The sequence below is a fragment of the Helianthus annuus genome, chromosome 6 (genome assembly GCF_002127325.2).
Source record: "Helianthus annuus cultivar XRQ/B chromosome 6, HanXRQr2.0-SUNRISE, whole genome shotgun sequence".
Taxonomy (NCBI): Eukaryota; Viridiplantae; Streptophyta; class Magnoliopsida; order Asterales; family Asteraceae; genus Helianthus; species Helianthus annuus.
Window position 1 is genome coordinate 97,445,116 of NC_035438.2, and position 18,373 is coordinate 97,463,488.

General features: G+C 41.5%; 2 protein-coding genes across 2 annotated transcripts; both read left to right on the forward strand.

Moving 5' to 3' along the window:
* The first annotated feature begins 4,303 nt into the window (after positions 1 to 4,303).
* LOC110865300 (probable WRKY transcription factor 41) lies at positions 4,304 to 7,798 on the forward strand. The gene is made up of 4 exons (XM_022114545.2): positions 4,304 to 4,467; positions 6,019 to 6,304; positions 7,016 to 7,156; positions 7,250 to 7,798. Exons 2-4 carry the CDS (start codon positions 6,027 to 6,029, stop codon positions 7,551 to 7,553), a joined length of 723 nt encoding a protein of 240 aa, XP_021970237.1. The 5' UTR covers positions 4,304 to 4,467; positions 6,019 to 6,026; the 3' UTR covers positions 7,554 to 7,798.
* Positions 7,799 to 13,877: 6,079 nt separating this feature from the next.
* On the forward strand, positions 13,878 to 15,064 carry LOC118479604. Its single transcript, XM_035974211.1, has 4 exons — positions 13,878 to 13,968; positions 14,094 to 14,386; positions 14,475 to 14,639; positions 14,708 to 15,064. The coding sequence occupies exons 1-4, from the start codon at positions 13,878 to 13,880 to the stop codon at positions 15,011 to 15,013; spliced, it is 855 nt and encodes a 284-aa protein (XP_035830104.1). The 3' UTR covers positions 15,014 to 15,064.
* The last annotated feature ends 3,309 nt before the right edge of the window (positions 15,065 to 18,373 follow it).

The window sequence follows — 18,373 nt, forward strand, 5'->3', positions numbered from 1 at the left end:
CTTGCACACTTGTTTTATATGGGTAACATAATCACATTCTGGATTTTGAGACCAAAAAGATATGGTTTGACCCGTTTCGGCTAAAATGGTCAAACTAGTCACATAAGCCGATCCGAACGCGTATAATGCGTAACGAGTAACCATAAGAGTCAGATACAAGTTTCTGAAGTCAATATGCTTAAAATATGTTGTGATATCAGAATGATACCTTTCATTATGCCCCAAATGATTATAAACCAAAACTATGCCTCAAAAGGGCGTTTTGGTCATTTTATAAGGTGTAAAAGGGGTTAAAATGATAACCTGAGTTACAGGTCTGATTAAATTAGTAAATATACTTAATTTACTAAGTTATAACAGTAGGGTATCAAATTTATGTGAAATTTATTATCTTTAACCTTATTATGCACCGTAAGGGCATTTTGGTAATTTCACATGTGCCTAAAAGGTCAATTCTGGAATTCTGAGTTCAAAACATTTGCCTACTGTTTAAAATATAAAAATATACTAATTACATCAGTAGGTTCAAACCCATATGCTTAATAGGTTCTAGTGCACACTTATGCGTTAAAAATGCCAAAAAAAAGGCGATTTGGAGCAATTTCCGGGTTTTCTGTAAAAAGCTGATATTTTTAACATTCCAAAAGGCTCAAAATAATTTATTTTTCATAACAAATCAGTAGAAATTGGTTTGAGGTCAAAAGGATTTGTAAAACTCATTTTATGGCTAAAAAGGGCAAAACCGGCATAAACCGAATAAATCTTAGAACCCTAAGTTATGCTCAGCGTAAAAATAAATAAAAATCTCCAATAATCCCAAAATATTACTTTATAACAGTGGTAAAAAGTTTGGTATAAAAATTTGGGTTTTGATAGGCTATACGTAATTTACGCCATTTAATTATTAAAGAAGCTCTTAATTACGCTATTGAGCATAACTCTTAATCTAGATCTCAAACTGACTTCAAATTTTGGGTGCAAGTTTATAAATCAGTAGCTAAGGTGCCTACCCTTTTACATTTTCAAAAATCACGTTTTAAGGTCAAATGGGCATAATGGTCAACATATAAGCGATTAACGGAAACATGCATGTGAAAAGGATATCTAATGAACCAAGTTGTATAATCTCAGAGAGTTATACTAACATGTAAATAGGTACAAAAGAAGCTCTAAGGCAATCCTAATCTTGGCTTAAACGGGTCAGAACTGAAAGTCAAAGCAGAAGTCAAACTTTGCGACTTTCGGTTCCAAACCGAGCCTAAGCTGAAAATTGTCGAGTTGAACATGTTGGAACATGTTCTTACATTAATTACCAAGTTATTTTAATGATTAAACAGGTTGCATGCATCCTACATTGCTAATTATGTATTAATTCGCAAATAACCTTTCCGTTGACTTTTTATAATAAGCTTTGACTCGACAATTAACATAGTTAGAGTGGGAATCTAGAAATACCCTTTTAAGGGTTTGTTACCCACATAATTACCTACTTAAAGGTACTTTTAATTCGTGATTTGACAGAGTACATTTTAATTAATCACGAAGTCAAACCTTAATTACGACGGTTTGACTTTTAGCTAATTAACTAAGCTAAAACGAATTAGGAAGGGTTAAGGACACTTACAAGAGTCCTAATTGAGATTAGAGAGCCTAAGGAAGAGTGCTTGCTATCCAGAGAACTCCAGGAGTGCACTTGTGAACTTTTGAAAGTGGGTGATCAAATGGTTACAACTTCAAGTGCCTTATATAGTGAAATTGATCTCCTAGGATGTTGCCAAACAAGTCTACACTTGTTGTAAGATCATCCCACATGTCCCTAATGCATGAAAACTGGTTGGGGCAACCCATGGTATGCAAAACAAGCCCCTTAAGTCGGTTACACAACTTTTACAAGCATCTGTCCAAGAATTCTGATGCTGGCAGTCTGATGCGGCCCGCCTGGGGTTACCAGGGGTTCTCACGCGGGCCGCCTGACCTGTATAACCTGCCAAACAAGTTTCAAAGTTTGCACTTTTGGTCCCTGGTCCTTTGTAACGTGGTTTTGAGCTTCTAAATTGCCATTTCAGCCTCCAAACTTGATTTTTAAGGGCCTTGGGACATTTACTAACTTGGTTAAGTCCTTGACTAACCTTGTAACCACTCATAAGGCCATAGAATTCAAAGTTGACGCTTTTAACCCCTCGAACACGAATTTGATCATAACTTTCTCATACGATAACGAAACTTTATGAAATTTTAACCACATATTCTAGTGAGTATATTTTACCATTACAAAGCTTCGGGTCTGCCAAAAGGTCACTCAGAGGTATACTTTGCACATGTTGACACTTTTAGCCCCTGTAGTTTGTAATTCCTCACTTTCCTTTATGTTTCGCTTCGCATGATCCATGATTTATTCGTTGGAAGGTAAAAACATTATGTAGGGCTATTTTAGAATATATTTATCCATTGTTGACACTTTGGACCCTTATATTCACATAGTTTCCCTGTTTTGTCAACTTTAGTCCCTCCAAAGTATTCTTTCTCACGTTCAGAGCTTATGACACGTGTTTATACTTTAGTGGACACAAATTTTCAAGGTGTTACAGGCTGGGAAGATAGTGGCAAGCTCGTTTTTCAGGTTACTTAATTATCATCGGCGAAAATAAGTGGGGATGGGATGGGTGTTTTGCTGATGGACGTCAAACTCATGATTCTGATGATGCATTCTGGTTATAGAATTATGGTGGGGATTGGTTGCAGTGGAGGCGTGGGTGTTGTTTAAGATGAAGATGAAAATATATGGTGGGTTGTAGGGGTGTGCAAAAATATCCGAATCCGAAACCGAATCCGAATTATCCGAAATTCCGAATCCAAATTATCCGAAAAATCGGATATCAGAAATTTCGGATATCCGAAAATTCGGATATCCGAAATTTCGGATTCGGATAGTAATATTCAAAATTTTCGGATATTTCGGATATCCGAATATTAAATAATATTATTTTTGAATTTTTAAATATATATAATAAGTTTTGTTTGAAAACCCTAATTCTATCCATCCTTTTCAGCCGCCACTACACAATACACAACCACACATCTATATTCCATTATGCATCTCCTTCAGCCATCGATCTCTGGGGTTTGTGACTTTCTTTCAGCCCATCAACACATCAACAGGTCAACGTCACCTCTGCACAAGATGTTGAACACCGACGTCGGATTCGACGCTTAATCTCACAAATATGCTCTTGGTTTCACATCTGCTGGTCTCGATTTCACATCTATTATGAAACTGATACGAACTAGCAGCAAGCGATTTCAACCTAAAATCACTCATTTATGTTCTGATCTTACAAGTTTCGACTGAATCTGTTTGATTTTGATTGTGTTGAGAAAGGCTAAATGTAGAAAATTAGAGCATCTGCTGCTAGTTGAGAGAAACCCTTAGGTATTTGGGTATTTAGTTGATAAAGTTAAATAAAAGCAATAAATTGATGAAAATGTATTGTATCGATTCACACAAACATTCTGCATTGTTTCATATTGAAACAAGAAAGGTTATAATTTGATTTTGAAAGTAAAAGAAATCTCAATTTTAGTTTCTTACCTGTTCGTTTGCTTAAATTTAAATTAGGTTTCCTTTTATTCAATGTTGATTTTTTTTTCTTTCAAAATTCGGATATCCGATTCGATATCCGAATCCGTATCCGAAAATTTGGATATCCGAAGTTCGGATATCCGAATTTTCGGATACGAATTCGGATATCAAAATCCATTATCCGAAATTTTCGGATATCCGAATTTCGGATATCCGAATTTTCGGATATCCGATTTTGAACACCCCTAGTGGGTTGGGTGGAAGATTATTGGTTAAAAAATGGTGGGCTATAGTAACTAATTTATCATATTTAATTTTTTTTTATATTCTTTTAGTTTTGTTTTTTTATTAAGGGTAAAAAAGTCAATTCATATGTACTTAACTGGATGAGTTAACTACCATTCAAAGTGTAGGACCATCTGAGTAACAACCAAGAGCACCGATGTAATTTCTCAAAGTTGAGAAATATATGTGTTCTTTTACAAAATGACATGGAGCATCAGAACATTTTACTCTAAATTAAAACAAAGAAACAATCCTAAACACCCATCAAAGTCTTGACTCACACCTTTGTTATTTTAGAACTTTTGTTGTGACCTAATCTAATTATTATATATGCATATTATAAAAAGGGTGGTGTGAAAAGAAGAGGAAAATGGTCTTGTTTATCATCAATCAATACAAAATAATAAACATAAGTTAAATTAGTTTAACTAAATAAAAATGAAGATTTGATTGGGGTTTAATCAAAGTCAAAGGTATTAAAGAGTATGAAACGGAACCTCTTTGCATCTTTCGATCAGCCGCACCGGATCTTTTCTTCCGTTTTCTTCTCCGACCTTCGAACGAGGCTTTTCTGCTGAGATTCAATCCTCTGCTATTCACAGGTGACATCATATTCTGTTTAGAATTACTTTGCTGTTTAAGTTTGATGACGATAGTGAAATACATAATAACTGCTGTGATTGGATGGGCGATACTGAATTATTGATACTGTTTGCAGCTGATTCGTTGTTACTTTTGAATATAGTTAGAACTGAGAATTAGAATCAAGCATAGTATCACTATCTATGTGATGAAAGGTTATTTAGACGTGGTTTTATTTGCATTTTTTGTGTGAGGTAATTGTTCTCAATTGATATGTTTGACCTTTATCTGTTATGAATGTTAATGCATCTGTCAGTAGCTGTTATTTTAATTTCCAATTAGGGGAGTCAGGAGTGTAGTGTGAGAGTGGAAGCAAATAAACAGATAATAATCTCAAAGGAACAACATATGCTATCTTATATAATAATAATACTGAAATCATTTCATTAGATAGGGAGGGAGCCCAAAAATGGAAAACACAAATCATCAAACTAACTTTCTGTTTTTAAAACCCTATGGACTGTTATAAAACACAAATTCTGTTTTAAAAAACAAAATAAACGCGCAAATTACTCGACCCAAGATTCGCGCGTTTTACATATGAAAAGGAAACAAACAATTATTGCTGAAGTTGGGGAAAATCTTTAATATCGATGTTAGGGTTCTAAATGATGGCGGTTTCGAGTCCTTGCTTTTGGGCCCCGTAACTCCAAGCGTAGCCATAGTTATGCTCTTTTTAAGTTGGTCCCTTTTCTTCCTCGCTTTCCCGCTACTTCAAGTATGTGTTTGCTAACTCTAGGATCTGCCTTGTATAAGATGAATATTGTCAAGAGTTCGTAGGGTTTGATACTCGGGTCACTATATTACAATCTTCCCGTGGTTGGAAAATTTAGTTCAAAAGAATCTTAATGATAATGTGTAAAAGTTTCTTTTAAATAGATTATAGATTTATATATAGCATATTCATAGTTATTATGTAGTGATTTACTGTTTATGCCTATAAAAGATCAAAGATTTTCAGAGTTTTTATATTTAGAGCATAAACTTAGTTTTTTGGAAAGAAAGGAAATTCTTGCCTTCTTGGTAAGTTAAACAGACTTGTTTCGCTTTGAGGAAGTTAAATTTATTACTTCCCCTGCTATATAGTAAGTCCCGTTTTTAAATCCGTCCACGTTTTCGGCTGGCAGATTGATCACTGAGACGAAATGCTCCCGTTTCACTTGTTGACTTTTATATCCTTGACCGATTTCAAAAACAACAATGTTTTATATTACTGGTCGGTCGAAAAGAATCAACTTATTACATATGTGTGCAGTAGCTTATGGTTAAGTCACATTTAAAGACAACATCCGAGAAATTTATGTTCGATTCATCGTTGATAAAATATCGACTTTAGAGTATGTGCTTTCGAGTCTACAAAGGATATTCATGTTGAATTGATTCAAAAGTAGGAGGTCCAGTCATGCATGTTGAATCTAGAATGATTTTCTGTTTATAAGTAGAAAAAAGTGTAAAAATTTCAAAGTTAAATTATGTGATGATAGAAGAATTAACCTTGTGTTTGGGACCAGCTTTGCAAATGAATATGAACTCATCAGGCAATCACCAGTGTCTGTATAGCAGCAAGTTAACGAAAGGTACAGATCATTGTAAGATGCTTGACATAGATCTAAATTTGCCAGCTTCTTCTAATGAAACGGAAGAACTGTCAACTCACAACATCACCAACTCTGATGATGAGGCCCTCTCACGGCATGCTGGAACGGGAATCAGAATGTCAGAATCGTTGAATGGCGGGCCATATAATGATGATTCGGACACCAAGGATTCTAATAAAAAAGATGCCTCTAGGAAGCAGTAAGTTATCAATCAAATGTCTGTCTATGTTTATAATGTATACCTTGATTATCTGCAATGATGTACAACTGTATTATGCGGTTCTCGCAGTTCTCAACATAATGTTAGCTCTGAAAATAACGCGTCTGATTATACGGTAGTGTTCAAATCAGACTCTAGAAATATGTTGGGAACTTCAAGAACCACATAATACATTGCACTTGGTGCTTTGAATGTCATACATAAGACGGTTACGTAACCGCCACATTTTCTCTCTTCCCCTACCTTGATTTACGGATGAGCTCGGTACCGGTACTGAAAATACCGATCCCGAAAATTTCCAAAATTGGATACCGGTACCGAAAATGCTCGGTACGGTATTTGAAGGCAAAATCGGTTAAATACCGGTACTGTACCGAACATGTACCGAACCGAAAATACCGATCCCAAAAACTGCCAAAAAGTGGGTACCGTATTTTTTCGGTACCGGTATTTTTGTGTACCAGTTCCGAAATGCTCATTCCTAACTTAATTATCAGCAATGCATTATGTACACATGCATTATGCGGTTCTCGCAATTCTCAACATAATGTCCCGTGTGTGTGTGCGTATGTGCGTATGTGTGTATGTGTGTCTGTGCGTGCGGGCGGGCATGCGTGCGTTGGTGTGTTCATATTGATCAAGTGATGGTCGTACGTAAAACATTCATATTGATCAAGTGATGGTATGCAGAAAAAGTAGCAGTAGTAGCACCGTTAAGTGGAAGCACCAAGTGAAGGTGAACCGGGAGATAGGGCTTGAAGTGCCCCCGAATGACGGTTATATGTGGAGGAAGTATGGCCAAAAGGAAATCCTTAATGCCAAATACCACAGGTTTGTCTTTAACCTCTTCAGTTTATCCGTCTTTCTATTACTACATATTTTACGCAGTTTATCCAATTCACATTACAATTTATAAATTTGCAGAGAATATTACAGATGCACGTACCGTAACACACACGGTTGTTGTGCAACTAAACAAGTTCAAAGATCTAGCGAAGACCCGTCTACATTTGACATCACTTACCTCGGAAAACACACATGTCCCAAGATATCAAAAACTGATCATCCCTCATCTGCCACAGAATCCGGTTATGGCCTTATAAATTTTTCATCGACACCAGAATCTGCATCTAGAACTTCGAGAACCAGTGATCTATTATCATCTGCAACACAATCATCTTCCAGAAATTCTTTTGAACTATCAAATTGGCCTCTAAGACATAACTGAGGATTCAAGAACAGATTACTCCAAACAGGCCTATGAATCGTAGCTGTAGATTTTCTGAATTTATTGAGATCGATGGCAGCTACAAACCCTCTCGGAATAGTTCATGGTTGTTGCGATTTGGTTAAATTTACAGACTGCTTCGATGTCCAGAAGTCAAGGTTTTTTTTCTTACTCATGATGTTTTATTATATACACAGTGTCACACTATATACAAACTCATAAGTGAATTATTATTTGGTAGATAATGTGATCTATATAAACTTTTGTTTGAAACAAAAAAAAAAAAAAGAAAAAAGAAAAACTAAGTATAATGGTTCAAAAAAGCCGGTCACTCGTTATTAGGCCTGGCAAAACGGATGGGTTGGGTCAAGCAGGGTAACTGGCCAGAACGGGTTCGGATCAGGACATGTTGTTTTAAAAAAAAAAAAGTTTATTTGGTTCAGGTCAGAACGGGTTGTTTTGAAAAAAAAAAGGGCTATTTTGGTTCAGGATAGCACGGGTTTTGGCAAAAAATGGTTAAGGGTCAAAACATAAAACTTAACGTTAAAAAATGGTCAATTTGCTACTAAAGTTGCGTATGTGACATTCTTTTATAAATCCACTCATGTTTTTGCAGCTCAAATGAGTTAATTACAATTATCATTTTAACTTTTGAAATAATCTGTTGAATATATGGAATTTTGTTAGTTAAATTTGTTTTAGTAATCAGTAATCAACTAATCATATTATATATCAACAAACTGTTAAAGACAACTTTGGTAGCAAATTCATTCATCATCTACAAGATACAAACATAAAAATGATCTTGATCACATTTTTTAAGCCACATCGAGACTTCCTTTTACAAAATAGTAAAAGCAGAACATTTACCAGCTCATACTCCATAAGAGAGATTGCTGTCCTCTTTGACATCAAACGTGACCGGAGCGGTTAGCTTTCGTCTTGGTTATAAAATGTGTGCATCAAAGAGCGCATAATGCGTGATGCAATTGATGCGGTGATGAGATTGCATTGTTGTGATGCGATCTATGATGCGCACGTGCGGTCTGATGCGGCGGCACCTTATGCAATTGAGTAGTACTTGGAACAAATTAGAGGGTCGAGTGCAATGGGTTGAGTTTCTCAAATATGACTGAATAGATCTGATCATTGAGCAATGGGTTTAGTTTCTCAAATATGCAAGGAGTTTTAAATCATTCCATATATAATAAGTGATTTTCAATTCCGAAGAAAGGAAGATACACAACAATAATATTATCAACATACGGTGCATGCCTCTGAAAACATTTGTGTTCAAACAGGGCACAAGAGACGTGGGCGATGCACCGTCCATAAGCATAGTTTTTCCAAAATGCTTCCTGTATGGAGTTGATGATAAGTCTTCAAGTTATGTTTTACAAATTCTTACATTCTCTTGATACGAGACTTGTAATCCGGTGTTCAATATTCAGTTTCAAACGAATTAACCCGAAAACTAAATCGAGTTACATATTTGATGATTTTTGGTTCGGTTTTGAACCATAACTGAATTAGGTAATCAGTATATGGTTCTAGAGCCCATTGTTAGAAAGAAAAGATTGAAATCTGATGAAACAATGGTTAACCGGGCGGGATTAACACACTGGTCTCGTCAAGAAGGGTTAATCCCTTCCTCTCGAGGATCGCTGTCTGGATCGCCTGCCGGTTGATCTTCTGCACAAGGAAACAAACCGTGACTCGTAAAAAGGAGGATGGGGTGGGGGGTGCTCCTTGTTACCACTCTCCGGCGTGAGAATTAGTAGTCTGCTTGGGAAGCAAAGTATGATAGTAGTAGTAGTGAGAGAGTTGTCAAGAGATCCCTCAAACCTGGTTTGGGGTTTGTATTTATAGCCGAGGAGTGAAGGAGGAGGTGGATGGATAGATTGACGGCATGCTGCACCTTTGCAGGTGTGTCAGGCATGTCGGCTGTGGAGGTGACGCCACGTCAGTCTGTCGCTTATGTAGACCTGACAGGCGGCTGCCATTGGTGCTACTTGCTCTGTGGTGTCAGTCCCACTTGCTGAGTGTACAGGATGCGGTGCGGGCCGCATCGCTGTTTGCGGTAACTGTAGACGTTCCGGCTTCTCACTCTTTGATCAAGAAATACGCGAGATGTGGTGCCAAGCTGCATCGTCGTCCGTGGTGACTGTTGCTGTTATCCAGCTCCCTTGTATTGATAGAAGTGTTCACTGAATGCGGTGCTAGGCCGCATCGCTGTGGACGCTTCCGTTTTCATACACCAGATGCGGTGCCATGCCGCATCACTATACCATTCTCATATTCCAGGTAAGTCCTCCTCCATCATTGGGCAGATTGGATTCAACCACTGTGTCGGCGCGTTCCCACACGGACACAGGTAGGTTGTTAGCTAGTGGGGGTTTTGATAAGGGTAATGGTCACTCGCGGTCGATGCTGACGCGAGATCTGGGACCATACCCCTTCAAGTCCTCCCAGTCTAGTGTTGCTGCCATATGCAAGTTGCATGTGGGAGGAGTACTGGACTATGGTGTCTAGAAGGTAGTTTGGAGTCTGGAGAAGATCCTAGGCCATGTAGATGGTCTTTGCTCTTTGTAAATCAAGCTGGAGATCTGGAAAGGTCATGTGATGCCTCTTCCGTACCGGTGAGAATGTGTCGTCTGATGCGAAATTCTCAGCCTCGGGTTGGGTGCCACCTGTTGGTGTGTCGAACCAACCTTGAGACCTTGCTAGGGGTGTGCACAAACTTCGAACCAACCTCTGAGATGGTGGTTGAAGATGTGCACAAACTTCGAACCAACCTTTGAGGTGGTGAATGAAGAAGAAAGTGGTCTTCAGTAGTGATTAGACATGTAATGATGATCCCTTTTGTGAGGTGTTAATGTTCTTCCAATTAGCTCTCAAGTAACCGCACGTCCTTTGCGGTTACCTCGTTGCTTGACATTGTTGGCCACGGTTGGGTGAACAATGTTGGATACTTGCGTCATTGTTGGCCATGTTTGGTCGAACAATGTGAATCTGGATAATGGTCAAATAAACATGGTCATAGGCATGGTAATGCCCACCATTGTTTATTCTATCCGTCTCACAAGTGGGGCAGCAAAGTCATAAGCAGACTTGTTACCGCTGTTTGCCCGCTTGTTGTTCGACGAGATCTCTTATGATCATTGGGGATCTCGTCCGCATCTCTTCTTTAGCCACTTTCCTTCACGCTCCAATACCGAGGAGTTTTCCTTGAAGTAGCTTCGTTCATCTATGTGATGACTTAGTTGTGGCTCTTCCGTAGCAACCATTTGCGGAGCTATGGGTGTGTCCGCAGCGACTCATGAGTGTCTACGGTTTTGTCACCTCATACTCGCTTGAACCGAGTGTGTTGCTCGGATGTGGCTCTTGAAGGATCAGGAGTCAGGGTTGCTGATGTGCGTGCACGTACATTCCCCTCCTTTTTGTTGAAGAAGTTGTTTATGCACCCTCTGTGGTTGTGAACCGGACAGGAGGGATTTGAAGCTTTAAGAGAATGAAGGCAATGCGGTTTACCTGTTTCTGAGATGCGGTTCAGTACAAAGAACAACGTTGGTTCTGAGTATCTGACACACCTGTACGGGCTCATGTGTGTCAGTTCCGCATATTCCACGTGTGCTCGTGCGTATGTGCGGACATGTTTATACCCCCTTAACCATGGAAGGATATAATTTTTAGCTATTTTGAAGGGTATGTAAAAAAAAACGACATGCGGTATGGGTTATGGTGCGGTATACCAGAGAAACCGCATGCCGCTTGTGTTTAGATAATGTTGTCGCTTTTTGTTGTATACGTGGCTGAGCGCACGTGTGAGTTGGTGGAAGTTGGTGAGATTTTCTGGCATGTGCTGAAATGAAAGGATATTTGCACTGCCCGAGGTCATTAAATGCACTGTAGCAGGAATGTAAGCGTCTCCTATGTCAGGCGCGTGTGCGGCCACGTGCGCGTGTTAACCGTCAGCGGAAGCGTCGCTTGACACGTGCTGCCGCATAATTCGCTCTTTTTGAACGTGATGATTCAGTTTCCATGCTGCATTAATTGCGATCAGTATATAAGGGGAAACCGTTCGTGGTTTCCCCTCACTTGTTCAAAATTTCAAAAATTCCGGTGATAGAAAAAAGATTCCTCTGTCTTCTCCGATAAGGTTTTCTGAAATTCCGGTGAGGTGGTTTGAGTTTTAGTCCTCATTTTTCTTTTCTTCATCTTGATGGCTGAACCCTCAAGTCCACAAAATGTGAGGGTGAAAACCCTGAGAAACGGCCGCTGGCGGCGACCGATGAAGATGAAGAGGATGATGGTGGAGCAGTCGGTGGTGGTTTACCGGTGTTGAAGTGGTCAAAAGGTTATTTTGACAACCTGATGACCAACATACAAATGCCCAAAGAGTATGGGGCTATCTACCCCTAAGAGGGAGACACCGGTGCCGATGCTCCGGCGGGATATATTACCCTGTGGGCAAAGTTTTTTTATGATGGCAACCTCCGACTGCCGTTAACGGTGTTTGTTGCCGAAATTCTGGAGTTTTATCAGATACACATCTCCCAACTGAGTCCGTTTGTGATGTTTACGATTAGAAATTTTGAATACACCTTCCGTGCTCATGGTTTAGAGGTGTCTGTTGAAAACTTCCGGCGGTTCTACCACTTGACGGTGAACACCGGGTTTTTTTCGTTTAATCAACGACACGGAAGTAAGAAGCTGATGACCCCTCCCAAGGGTGTCACAAAGTGGAAGACGAAGTTTTTCTACATTAGGGCTGCTGCAGTAGCCGCAAAGATGACTTTGCGGAATGTGAATGCGGACCTCCCTGTGGAGGATATTGCTGTAGCTACCGACAAGACAGTTGATTGGTTTCCAAGGCTGAAACCTATTGAACTCAAAAGGCTGGACAATAACCAGTTGTGGGTGCTGCGTATAATGCTGACCAGGCCTGATAGGAGGGAGAGGCCTGTTTTGCGGGAAAAGAGTGGTGGTAAGCATGTTCATTCTTTTGTGCTTTTCCTGCTTCCTTATACTCATGAATTTTCATGTGTTTTCACAGAGAATGCGGTCAGTTTGTGGAGGATTTTTGATCCAACCTTTGAAGGCAAGGTTGAGTTGCTTCAGTGCGGGGAACGTGAAGGCTTCAACCTGAAGATTGTTGGAAACTTCCGCGTTTCCGACTGCGCGGCGCTGAAGGCACCACTGCCGCAAGGCAAATTATAATCGAAGACTTTTTTATGTCAAGTATACCATTGTAATTTGCTTGCTTGTTTATGTGTAGGTGATCTTGGGGTTCTGGGGAAGTTTGAGGTGAAAACTGTCCCTAAGAAGCATGCAGAGAAAAAGCATGCACAGAAAACCGCGCGGGGGCGCGGTAAAAAAATTCTGAGGGTTCTGTCGCCCCTCCTTTAGTGTCCCAAGCCGCAGGTACCTATCGTTATTGTTACCGCAGATATACCGATTACGTGGAAGTATCTGATACCTTTGAGGGTTTGGGTGTTACAGGTGGTGGTGCGGCTGTAGGTGGGACTGCTGCGGGTTCCACCCTTGCTGGTGAGAAGAGGAAACTGGAGCAGACAGCTGCTGGTGGAATGAAACGTCGGAAGCTGCAGGCTAAGAGGGCTGGTCTGACACAAAAGAAGTATGCGGTTGCTGCTGGTAAGTGTAACTTTTTGCAAGTGTTTTGTATGCACACTTGTTTTCTGATAGTTTTTGTTTTATCTGTTTTGCAGAACCGCAAGATAAAGACTTTTCTATTTTTGATGCTACTCCGTCTCCCCCGCATACCACAGCTACGGATGCGGGTGTTACGAAGGAAACTGCGGCACATTTTGCCAAGGTGGTGCCCGATCCGACCGTGCGGGCGGAAGAGACTGTGTAGAAGGTTGCGACTCAGATATTTGATACCGTTGATTCTTCTAACAACTTGATCTCTCCAAATGATGCTGATAATTTGGATCTACGGTTTTCTGATGCTGGGAAGCAAAAATCTTGGGCTGAGCCGCAGAAGTCTCCTGCTGGTGAGAAGGTTACTGGTTCTTCTTCTGGTGGTGCGAGTTATGATGGGCCTCCGATTCAGCCTGGGGAGTCTGAATTGGAGTATTATTACCGCACTTACACACAGGATCGAAGTACAAGTTATCACCGACCCCCTGGACTGTTATGCAGGGGGATGATATTTCCAACGATCCTTCCGCTTGTAGGGAAATTTTGGGTGGTCTGGGCACCCCGTTTGAGGTTGATCTCGCTCGTGCCGCATCCCATGAACTTCGCATCAACCAACTTTCCACCATGCTTGTGGGAAGTTCCATAGTGGCGAACGCCATTATGGAGTACTATAAGTTGTTGAGTCGGAGGGAGGAAGAAGCTGCACAGATGCGGGCTGAGGCGGAGAAGTTGGTTAGAGCTGCTCGGGCAGGTGCGGAGCAGCTTGAAAAAGATAAGGCTGCTTTTGAGAAGCATAAGTAGACTGAGAAGTGGGCTGCCACCGCCGAGCTTAAACAGGTGCGTACTCTTGACAAGTTACTTTCTGAGGAGCGTAAGAATTGGAAAAAACACTTTCCAATGAGCGCAAGACATGGAAAGAATCTTGGGCTAAACAGAATGAAAATCTGTTTCGTGCTCACCAGGAGTTGGCCAATCTGAAGGCAGCAAATGCTGCTTTGACCAAAGAGAAGGCTGCGGCCGAGGCGGCTGCAGGCAGGGTTAAGGAGGATGAGGCCTGTAACGCGAAGGCTCTTGAAGAGGCCAAGAAGGCGGGGGCTCGTTTTGCCAATGCCCTTAATGAAGCGAATGCTGACCGCACTCGCTTAAACCAGACCGTTGTGAGCCTACAGGTATGGTTTGCTTTTCCTGTTTTATTCTTCCTTCTGCCTTTCGAGAATGTTTACTAATTTTGTGCAAACTACTTCTTGCTTTTGAAAGGCTGAGGTTCAGACTCGTGAGGCCAAGCTTGCAGACATTACTGCCCGAGTGACTGTAGCGGAAGAGCGGGCTAACGAGGTTGTCGAGGCCAGGGACGCCCTAACCTCGTCGTTTAACCAGCTTGAGGCTGACCGTGAGTGGATGCGGAGTCACGGTATTGCACATGTAAGTATCTCGTGCCTTTGTATTTACTTGGATTAGCACGTGATGATCTTATTGTTCTTTTGTTGCAGATTGTTAAAGCTATTATGGACGCGCCTGAGACCACAATTGGTATAGACTTGATTAAGCAGCGTGCCCGTGATGCTGGTTTTAAAGCTGGTTATAACCGTTGTATCGGCCATATAAACGTTTTGTCTCAAGGCGGTTACACTAATGAACGATCCGGGTTTCGTGATGTGGACACCGAAGCGCTTCTTGAGGCGGCCGTTGCATCATTTTATGACATGTCTTTCTCTTCTGTTGAGAAGCTTGATGAATGCTTAGATGCAGTGGACTATGTAGACCGGTTGCGGATGCTATATACCGACGCGGAATAGGAAAATACTGCTGATGGCGGCCAAGATGGCGCGGGTACCAGTGGTATAAAATAGGACTTAGGTTGGCCTGCGTGCCCTTTTTTACTTTTTGTATATGTTGGAACTTTATGTAAATCCATTGTGCACCGCGTGGGTGCCTGAATTTTTTGAATATAAAGTTTAACTGTTGCTCAATTTATACAAGTGTTTTTACTTCTTGCATGTTTGAACGTGTGTATGCGGGACTCTACCCATTGTGAATGGGGTTGAGTATACTCTATATCTTTGTCGTATGAGTATGCGTCAATTCCATTGTTTGCCTTGTTAGGGTTTAGGAATTGTGTAAGTTTTGTAAAAACTTGTGTATCCGGAAGTCTACCCATTGTGAATGGGGTTGAGTATACTCGATACCTTTGTCGTATGAGTATGAGTAAATTCCATCGTTTGCCCTGTTAGGGTTTAGTAATTGTGTAAGTTTTGTAAAAACTTGTGTATCCGGAACTCTACCCATTGTGAATGGGGTTGAGTATACTCGATACCTTTGTCGTATGAGTATGAGTCAATTCCATCGTTTGCCCTGTTAGGGTTTAGGAATTGTGTAGGTTTTGTAAAAACTTGTGTACCCGGTCGGGTAGATACTTAATGTTTTTCCTTTGCCGGCTTATTACAATATTTGTGTGTGGTTAGCACTTTGTGTGGGTATCGCGAATGAAGACTTTGCCAATATGTTTTTGCGGATACCGAAAGTGGAACACGCATTTGTAATAGCAGTAACAAACAATATTGCATTGAATTGCTCGTTTATTTATTTGCAAATGGCCTGCGGCCCGATAGGTTACATGGAAATGTAAAAATAAACATGGCTTACATGTAGCAGCGTCTAAGCTGTTGTGCATTCCATGTGCGTGCGATAGTTTCGCCTTCTAACGTTTGTAGTTTATACGCGCCTTTGCCCAAACCTCTTTGATGAGGTAGGATCCTTCCCATTTGGGAGCAAGTTTTCCTGGGCGCTCAGCGTTAGATGCTTCGTTATCGTGAATGACGTAGTCTCCCGGGTTAAATGTACAAACCCGCACGCGTGAATTATAGTATTTTTCAAGCTTGGTTTTGTACTTGGCCTCATTGATGGCAGCGTTTTCGCGCCGTTCTTCTAGGAGGTCTAAGTCGAGTCTGCGTGCTTCGTCGTTGGCTATTCTGTTGATAGCCAACATTCGAGGTGAAGGAAGCCCTACTTCCGCGGGGATTACTGCTTCTGAGCCATAGACCAGGCTGAAGGGTGTTTCCCCGTTGCTTGTTTTTGGGCTTGTTCGTGAGCCCATAAAATGCTTGGGAGTTCATCGACCCAGCCACGCCTGGCTGTTCCTAACCTTACTTTGATGCCTTCGACTAAACTTTTGTTGATACTCTCAACTTGTCAATTCACTTGTGGGTGTGCCACGGGGGAGAATATGTGTTCAATATGTAGTTCTTCTAGCTATTTTTGAAATTCGTCGGCGACAAAGTTGGTGCCGTTATCGGTAACGATGCACATTGGTAGGCCGAAACGGCAGATGATGTGTTCCCAAATGAATTTCCTCGTTATCATAGCAGTGGTTGAGGCAAGAGGTTTTGCCTCTACCCATTTTGTGAAATAATCGACAGCTACTATGATAAATTTGACTGCGCCTGGTGCGTTTAGGAATGGTCTGACCACGTCAATTGCTCATTTCTGAAAGGGCCATGCGGTGGAGACCGGGATCAAGTTGTTCTTGGGGCGCAAGGTTTTGGGGGCATGCCGTTGGCAATTAATACACTTGCGCAATTCTTTGACGGCATACAGGTGCATGCCGAGCCAGTAATACCAGCATTCATGATTTTAGCCACTACCATACGTGGTCCTGCGTGTATGCCGCACATTCACTCGTGTATCTCTCTCATGAGGTATGTGGCATCTTGGGGGTCGACGCAGCGTAGGAGTGGGCACAGGTATGATTTACGGTATAGGATACCGTCTCCCATTTGATAATGGCACGCTTTGTATTGCAACTTGCGTGCCTCTGACTTGCTTTCGGGAGTCACACCTGATTGGAAGTATGCAATGATTGGTGTCATCCAGAATGTTGTACCGTATTGGATGACATTGAGTTGGCATAGGGGTACTGAGGGATTCTGCAGAATTTCAATGCGTATCTCCTTTGCCAAGTGTTGGAAGCTGGTGTACGCGAGTTTTGACAGTGCGTCTGCGGATTTGTTTTCACTTCTGTTGATATGGCGGATATTGAAGGAAGTGAATTTTGATTTTAGTTGCAAGGCTTGTTCGAGGTAGAGGATCATGGTATCTCCTTTTGCGGTATAGCCAATAGAGCCTCATACTCTGCCTCGTTATTTGTGCTTTTGAAATCAAGGCGGATTGCATAGGTAAGCCCCTGGCCGTCGGGGCTGACGAGTCGCAGACCTGCGCCCGTACCTTATTCGTTGGACGCACCATCGGTAAAAAGTGCCCATATTTCTGAAGAAGGTGGCGGTGGTGCAGGGTTTTGTTCTTCTTCGCATTCTTGGATGCGATTTACCGGTAACTCGGCGACGAAATCTGCCAGGACCTGGCCTTTGATTGTGCGGCGCGGCTTGTAGTTTAGCGTGAGTGCACCCAGCTCAATTGCCCATTTTGCTAACCTAGCCTTTGATTGCGGGGCGCGGCTTGTAGTTTAGCGTGAGGGCCGATCCTGTAGTTGGTTAACACCGTTATGACGTGATTTGCGAAGTAGTGTCGCAACCGTCTTGATGCGTGTACTAGTGCTAGTACCAACTTTTCCATTATTGAATATCTTGTTTCTGGGTCGTTGAGTATCTTGCTGATGTAGTAGATGGGTGTTTGAACTCCCTCCCGCTCCACTATTAGTACCGCACCCACCGCATTGTCTGCGGCGGATAGGTATAATATAAGTGGTTCGTCTTTGTGTGGCGCGGTTAGGGTTGGGAGTTGTATCAAACACTCCTTCATTTCCCGGAAGGCATCTTCAGCCTCTGCGGTCCATTGGAATTGTTCTTTCTTAAGACAGTTCCGTAGGGTCTTGATGAAAGGATAAGATTTAGCTGCATGGTTGGCTAAGAATCTATTTAGTGCGGCTAGCCTGCCGGCAAGTCGTTGCATCTCTTTCATCATTGAAGGTGATGGCATGCGGTCGATTGCCTGAACTTTTTTCGGGTTTACCTTGAATCCATCTTTGGTTACGATGAATCCAAGGAATTTGCCTTTTTCCATTCCAAACGAGCATTTCCCTGGATTGAGCTTCATATTGACGCTTCGCGGAGTTTGGAATGTTCTTTCGATATCAGCGAGCATGGTATCTTCTTCCATGCTCATGACGACCAGGTCGTCCATGTAGATTTCTGACGACCACT